An 8,192-nucleotide genomic window follows, 5' to 3' on the forward strand; every position below is an offset into this window, starting at 1 on the left:
GACAATTTGAACTTGGAATTAAAGAAAATTGTGAATTAGAAATGAATGAAAATTGCGAATTTGATTCTATTATCCATTTGATATTAGTGTTCTTAATTTGAACCCAAGTTATCTTTAATATTTGAAAAAAATTATAAAACGAGTAAAGATTCTTTTTATTTTATTTTTTAATATTTTTAAAAATATTACAATATATATAAGTTACAGGCTTTCAACTGAATGTCAGCTGACTGAGTACCAATCAGCTGTTCAATGTATATATGTATAGGTGGACAGATCCCGTCAATAAACAATGTTGATTTAATGTTCAGAGCGAGTTGTTCTATCTACTTTTTTCCTTTTTTTTTTAGAAGTATCTACCCACTGATATGTAATGGGAGGCACCAGCTGGAATTTTTAGCGCTAAGTAATTTCTTTTGTCGGCATGCCAAAGAGACCGCCGGGCCTAGGCAGAAACCTGTCGGCGAAACATCTAAAGTAATGTACGGAGATATATAGATAACAGAGGGTATACACCCCCTGGAAACGGTTGACCGGGTAGGCAGAGATAAACAAATAAACAGCGCTTATCTTACACGTGGCCACTTTAAACACCTCGGGGAAAATACAGCGAGTGTCAAAGAAAAAAGCCTCCTTAATTGAAGACAAATAAACACCCCTTATCTCACACAGGGCCACTCTAAAAACCTCGGGGAAAATACAGTAAGCCGCCTGAAGCCGGCTTTCTTCAAAGAAAAAAGCCGCCTTAATTTGAAACATGAGAGGTAGGAAAAAGACCGACTTTCACCGAAGGTCATCGAACCTTCTCACCCCCTCTGAAAATAGAAGAACCAATCAAAGGACAGAAATCAAAAGAAGGAGGAGTCAGAAGGAGAGGGGAGAAAATAAGCAAAAAGAGCAGGAGGAGAGAGACTGGGAGTTGGACACAGTCTGACAGTCTGAGAGTTGAGGACAGTCTGGGAGAGATGGACGCTTGAAGACAATCTGAGGGAAGATCAGGGGAAGACCAGTTGGAGGCAAGAGAAGGAAGTCACACCTCGCAGAGATTCGGCAGCGGCAGCCGGGAGCGGAGCCAAGCTAATATGAACGCTCTGCTGCGACAACTGCCAAGCCGACCGACGTACCAAAAGAAGTAAGACCTTTTCTAATTATGAGAGATAGTTGACCGTGGATGATGAATGAGGAGAAGATGGTTGGGGGTGCGGTCAATGAAAAACACAAATAAGTACAATTAACTTATTTTAATGTGCCAACGTTTCGGCTAGAGTTTCTAGCCTTCTTCAGGGCTAAAAACAGAACAAGATAACAACCACAGTAAGTATAGAAAAACAAAAAAAATAAAAAGGAAGTATAAACAGAATAATTTTACACATAAAATGACATTAACTGTTTCCCTCTTTATTTTCAGTTATTTGATTAAACCGGGCCAGGAGAACCACCACATAATGCCCCGAAGATTGTTGAGGTTTTCTCAGCTCTCTTAACGTTTGTAGGATGTCTTCCTCCATTGTCCATCTTCCGCCTCCGAAAATGAGACCCCCGACCCCAACTTTATATAAATTCAAAAAAAACAACGGCAAAATTGGATTACTTAAATCCGACATACCGCCCACCTAAATTTGGCTCAGCCGAATTTATTATTAAAAATGCAAAGAGACGGGGAAGGTGCAGTCTGCCATAAAAATAGGTAAATAACCCCGCTCCAGATAAGAGTACCAGTAGGGAACATAACTATAGCAATAAATACCAAAACGAAACATGCAAAACATACAAAAACAAAACAAGATAAATATATACATAATCAACGAACGGATGCTTTGTTAATATAAAATATGTAACAAAGCATCCGTTCGTTAACTTAGCCTTCTGTCGTTAAGGTTGGGTTTTTCAGGGTGGGCGGCAGGATTTGCTTTCCTTGATCAAAGTGTTTTGTCCTAAATTCGAAGTTCGTTAATCGTCTCGCTTCACCAACCGTCAACCAAGAACAATTTCTTAACCGTTAATCATGATTATGTATTTATGTATTGTAATATGCTCTTTTTTTGAGTAAATAGTATATTTAGATGTATAAAGGGTTTTTAATATTGTTAATTTTATGTACCATTTTAATATTGTTCATTTGTTTTGTTTATCCAAAAAGCATTTTCATTGTCCATAACAAATTCGTGATTCAAAACAAAACCAAGATGGCGGTACATATTCTTCAGTCAACAATTCCGTTGAATCAAGGCCACATTGAGCAGATTCAAATATCATAAAAACTATTTTAACTCGTCCCCTCATAATTGAAAATACAGTAAATTAAAGGAAAAATAGAAGTCAAGAAATAGTGCTAAAGAATAATATTCAGAAAGTGAATCATTTGCAGGATTTTTAGTATCATAATATAGTATAATTTAGTATCATATAATTTAGGTGGGCGGTATGTCGGATTTAAGTAATCCGATTTTGCCGTTGTTTTTTTTGAATTTATATAAAGTTGGGGTCGGGGGTCTCATTTTCTGATCCCCCCCTTGCTGCGAACACCGGAAGGCCCCGAAGACGCTGCGACTGCAATGCCGCCCCAGCCTATGCACTATGCAAGCTAGAACCTGGCCTACCCCTACCATCACGCCAGGTTCCAGGACATGCTGGCCAGCCCTTGAAGAGGAAATACATCTTTTCAGACACCTTGGCACGATCACATGGTTTTCATCATATTCGCCCACAGCACAACCTGGACGAGAAAGCAGCCTAGAAGACGTCACTGCGGCGGCGAAGACGTCACACAATCAGATAAGCCAATAAAATATATGAGACCCCAATGCTCTGTTCTGTTTCATATATTCATATTCATATTCATATACAGATAATAATTCTGAACTAACTCACTAACCAATTTCCCCCTCCAGGGAATTTATATTATAAATTAAAGAAATACATGCATGTTTTTTTGAGCAGAAAGTGTCTCACAATTTCCAGCCCCCCTTTTCCACACATTAATTACAAGCATAAAATTACACTCGGGACACCTGCAGTATAGCATGAGCAGGTCCCGATGTAAACATAAATAATATAAATACATTAATAGATGAATAAATTTCAATATAATACGTGTACGTGGAACCTCTAGTCGGATTTAGAAACCCCGGAGCCCCGTACACGGCACCACGGTCATGTAACTGGTGCCGAAACCCAAGAACGAGTGCATAGGTTGAAATTAAATTAAAAGAAAATTTTTTTTACACCTCTACCCACAATGACATTTTGAGTAGTGCATGCTAATGCAATGGATGAAGATTTGCATGGCGACTTCCCAGAACCTGCGAAAAGCAATTTCAGATTTAGAAAGGTTCACCAGACAGATGGGAGAGTTGAACTATTTTATTAAGGGAGGAGACTGAAAAATAGCACGAATAGAAGCAAAGGTAGAGGAGGATTTACTGAAAAGAGATAAGGACTCAATGAAGGTGTCCTTGATATGTAGGATACAGAAAAGTATCCTGAACCAAATAGAAGCATACAAAGAAACCAAATGGCCCATAGTCAAAGAGAGATTGAAAGCTTTCGGAGGCGGAAGATGGACAATGGAGGAAGACATCCTACAAACGTTAAGGGAGCTGAGAAAACCTCAACAATCTAGTGGGCATTATGCGGTGGTTCTCCTGGCCCGTTTTAATCTAATAACTGAAAAAAAAGAGGGAAACAGTTAATGTCGAGGAAACCAATGGGAGAATGGGGGTTATAGCTACGATCCTCTAAGTTCAGTTGGCCAAAGAGATGGGTAGAAAGGAAGGTCTACTGAGAGAACAATCTTTCGTCCAGTGCACTCAAGAGATGATCGATTTGAGCGCAAGAGAGGAGGAATCAAGGATGGAAGTAGATGAAATTGGATGAACAAAGGTCATCTAAAGCCAGCCAAGAACCACAAGGATACCCTGGAAGAAATTGGAATACAAGGACGGTGGAAGAGAAAGATGGAAAAATGTAGAGAAGTGGTCAAGCCTGCCCAGACTGAAAAATAACAGTTAATGTGAGGATCGTAAGTGCCATGGATGTGGAAGGACAGGACATTTAGTGGTTCAGTACCCACGTACCAGGTGTTTTGAGTGTGGAACCGAAGGGCACATTGCAAGGCAGTGCCCTTACATACATCACAAGATAAATATAAAACAGGCGAAGCCAATGGAGGTGAACACCAAAAGGATGAGGAGAAGGGGGGGACTCAAAAAGGGCAGTTAGCTCAGCAAGTGAATCAACGGAAGCATCAGACTCTTCGAAAATGGAAGAAGACAGAGAACCAGGAATAGCAGTGGACAAAGGAGCGGAGGGAGGCAAGTAGAGGGGTGACTACATATTAGTGAGTCACAATCTAAGAGGAAAACATGGCGGTCTGCCTATTATCAGAACAAGAAGAGTGAGGTGTCTGGTGAATACTTGCAGTTCTAACACCATTGTGAGTTGAGAGGCATTGGAGAGACTGAGTTGCAGAAGAAGGGCACTCCGTGTCCAGGTATGTATTTGCCAATTGATCACCCTGGGTGGCCCATATAGTGTAGATATATAGGGTTGTCATTGATTACAGGAAACTGAATGAGAAAATGGTGGATAAAAAATATCCAATACCCTGATTTGAGGACATTCTGGATAGATTAGGTGGTGCAAAAATATTTAGCACACAGGATTTAAAAGCAGGATATTACCAGATAACAATGCATCCGAAAGACCGGCACAAGTCAGCATTCACATTTGAGTGGGGACATTATGAATTTACGCGAATGCTGTTCAGATTAAAAAATGCTTCTATTACATTTCAGTGCCTTATGGACGAATTCCTAAGGGGGATAAACGAGTCCATGTGTCAGGTTTATATGGATGACCTGTAAGTATTGTAAAATAAGTTTGTAGCGTGTTTTAATGGTGATTTCAATAAAAACTTCAGATTCTTGTAAATATTTTTAATCAATTATATATGACCCATTTTGATCTATTACATGTTGCAATTTTTTAATTCCGTCCTTCCAGAACTTCTCATATTTTTGTGCAATGAACTCCTCTATGTGCATTTTGCAGTCCTCGAGCGAATTAAAATGTTTCCCGTTAAGAGAGTTTTGAAGGGCCCGAAAAAAGTGAAAATCTGTTGGGGCAAAGTCTGGTGATTAGGGTGGATCGGGGAACACATCCCAGCTAAACTCCAATAATTTCTGCCGGATCTGCAAAGACACGAAGAGACGTTATCATGATGGAAAACTATGCCTATCTAGAAACATATACCGCAACCCCTAAATGATTTGAGAAACTTGCATGAGATATACTAAGCGTTTCTACGATATCCCGTGTTATAGAGTGAGGGTTGTCTGTGACCAATGCTTGAATTTGGTCATCATCAACAGTTGAAGGACAACCCGAGTGCTTTGCGTCTTCCAAAGTCAAAATTTCCGTTTTTGAAACTAAGCAAACCACTTATGGACGGTGATAAGGCATCATCACACTGCAAATTTTGGTAACCGTCTATGCAGCGGATTTTCCTTTTCGGAGATAAAAAATCATTAAATGATGAAAATGAATTTTTTTCTTTTCCATTTTTAGCAAGCAAAATACCACTTAAAGATAAGGAATCTCAGTTGAAACTGATGCATAAAAGCACCTTAACTAATCTTTTTTTAGAATACGTAAACATTATAGACCAAGTAACATGATTTTATAAACACAAAGAGGATCAAATTGAAATATTGAAAAATACAAAGAAATTTAAATATCTAGATTTAACTTGGTCAAAATTAAACTTTTTCAAGTTGCAATGCTTCTTTTAAAAACTAGTTCTAATCACAAAAGTACAACATTATCAAAGTTTTAGAAATCATCTTACTTACCTTGAGTGAGCCAGCAGTTCTAAACTGAATGTCGAGGTACCTCCCTAAAACAAAAATTTGTCTTCTCTCAGGATCAACACACACCTTATGACATGAGCGAGCAGAAGGACCGCCCTAAAAACAAATAACAGAATTAAATTTGAGAATAAATTAGAATATAATACATGCCTAAAGTATGATATAATATAGTATCACTTTTAACTAAAACTCTATGGCAAGGTTTTATGTTTTTAAACCAAAGAAACACTTTTCAAACTTAAGCAAGAAATATCCTTTAATTGTTCCGTTTCTGTGTAATTTACTACAACTATTATTTTAACTTTTTTTTTTTTCAAAATTTTAACACATCATTTATAATTGTACATACACAATCTCAATTCAAATAAGAAATAGATAAAATTAATGAACGAATAACCCTAACACCAAGCTCCTCAGTATATAAAAGATAATATTATTATTCCCTGTGTGAGAATGTATGTCAATGGAAATGACATCGCAGAATCAGTTCCAAAGGGTCTGGTTCTTAAGTTGAGGGTAGCTACCCACTGTACTATGTTTTGCATCAAAGAGATGCTAGGTGGCCACTCCAGTTTTTAAACATTTTGGGAATGTTTTGTAACAAGAAATTATTTATTTTTAGTGTTCAACAGAATATTGAAATGGCACACTGTTTTATGACTAAAAACAAAGTGGGCATAAAATAAATGCTTGAATATTGAGGTATGTCTCTTTAGATGAATCCTGGGTGTTATCTTACTAGATGAAGTTGGTCAAAGATTGTAAATTTAATAATGTTTAATTAATTTCTAAAATATCCTTTATGTAATTGCTTCAGTGTCCTTAGTGATGAGATTGTTCCTATGTCACCCATAAACAGACTCACATAGTTTTTAAAATTAAATTTATATCATGCTTCAGTCAAAATATTATTAACACCACTTCAATAGTGAGAATCTGTCTTTTAGTATCAAATGATCAAAGCAGACTTCTAGAAGTTCTTTCTTTGGGAATATTGCTGGAGTTTAACATAATTAAATGAAATGAGCCAATTTCTAACCTGATAAAACCATTATCAGTATTAATGTGGAAATGCATTAGTTGCTACAGAAGAAAAATAATATCCTTTAGGGGTGCATAATGTTCCCCTCATCTCTCACTTGTTAACAAGAGTGCTTTCAGAATGATCCAAAGAGTTTAATTTTAATATTCCAAATAACTAAATTACAATTAAGGACAAACTCATGGAATTTTTGTTTTAGTAAGAAGGTGCACCACTTTGTTAAAATATTTTTAATCTCCTATTCACCTGGTAAAGGTTATTTTCCTCAAATTGCATAGTAGGATCCACAATCAATACTGTACAATAAGCCTCACCAAAGCAGGTGAAATACCTTTTCTAAAGAGCCTCATTAATTTATCTTCAACCTAGTGGTGAGGTATTTTTTCATTCCTTAATTTGCCTATACCTTAATTGGACAGAGGGATCCAACTTCTCTTGTCTATCTGCTGGCATCTGGGATGCTGGGCACAAAAAAAAGCATATATTGTAATAATTTGAAAAATATTAAAAATAAAATAAAAAGAATTTGAATCGTTTTTAAACTTTTTTCAAATATAAGAGATACTTTGGGTTCAAATTAAGAACTTTAATATCAAATAGATAATAGAATTTTATTTAACTTTTATTATATACAAAAGACTCTTAATCTTAGGGCGTGTAGTTGCTAGGCAATCAGAATACAAACACTTTTACTATTAACTTAATTAAATTAATATCTCTTTTACAATTGTATTTAAATTTAGTTTTAACAAAACTAACCAAGCTCACAATCTTCCTTGGTGATCCCTGGTCTCTTCTTTGTTCTAAATGTTATTGTCCTCGCGTCCAAAATGGCTTCCTTCTTGACAGAAATTGATGAGGACCTTCTCATCCTGAAGACATCCTTTCTCCTCTCTGTCCACACCACGAATCCCCCCAAAACCAAAACCTGCCTTGAGGTTACATGTAAACATCGATTGTCGCACAACAGTTAGGGATTTTTCCAAATGATTTACTTTCTAAATATTATTCATTAGCACTATTTCTTGATTTCTATTTTTCCTTTAATTTTCTATATTTTCAATTATGAGAGGACGAGTTAAAATAGTTTTTATGATATTTGAATCTGCTCAACATGGCCTTGATTCAATTGACTTGTCGACTGAAGAATATGTACCACCATCTTGGTTTTGTTTTTGAATCACGAAGTTATTATAAACAATGAAAATTGGTTAGCTTGCTTTTTGGATAAACAAAACAAATGAATATTAAAATGATACATAAAATAAAACATATTAAAA

At 36.4% G+C, this 8,192-nt stretch overlaps 1 protein-coding gene across 2 annotated transcripts in view; it reads right to left on the bottom strand.

Moving 5' to 3' along the window:
* LOC106688351 (muskelin) overlaps window positions 1-8,192 on the bottom strand; it is a gene marked incomplete at its 3' end in the record, with an annotated part of 60,893 nt that overhangs the window by 13,626 nt on the left and 39,075 nt on the right. For both annotated transcript variants that reach the window (XM_067048472.1, XM_067048471.1), the window contains 1 exon segment: window positions 5,853-5,966. In XM_067048472.1, coding sequence (XP_066904573.1) covers window positions 5,853-5,966 — 114 coding nt within the window.

This window comes from Halyomorpha halys, unplaced genomic scaffold (assembly GCF_000696795.3).
Source record: "Halyomorpha halys isolate HHAL.00 unplaced genomic scaffold, Hhal_1.1 Scaffold1112.1, whole genome shotgun sequence".
In the NCBI taxonomy this organism is placed as follows: domain Eukaryota; kingdom Metazoa; phylum Arthropoda; class Insecta; order Hemiptera; family Pentatomidae; genus Halyomorpha; species Halyomorpha halys.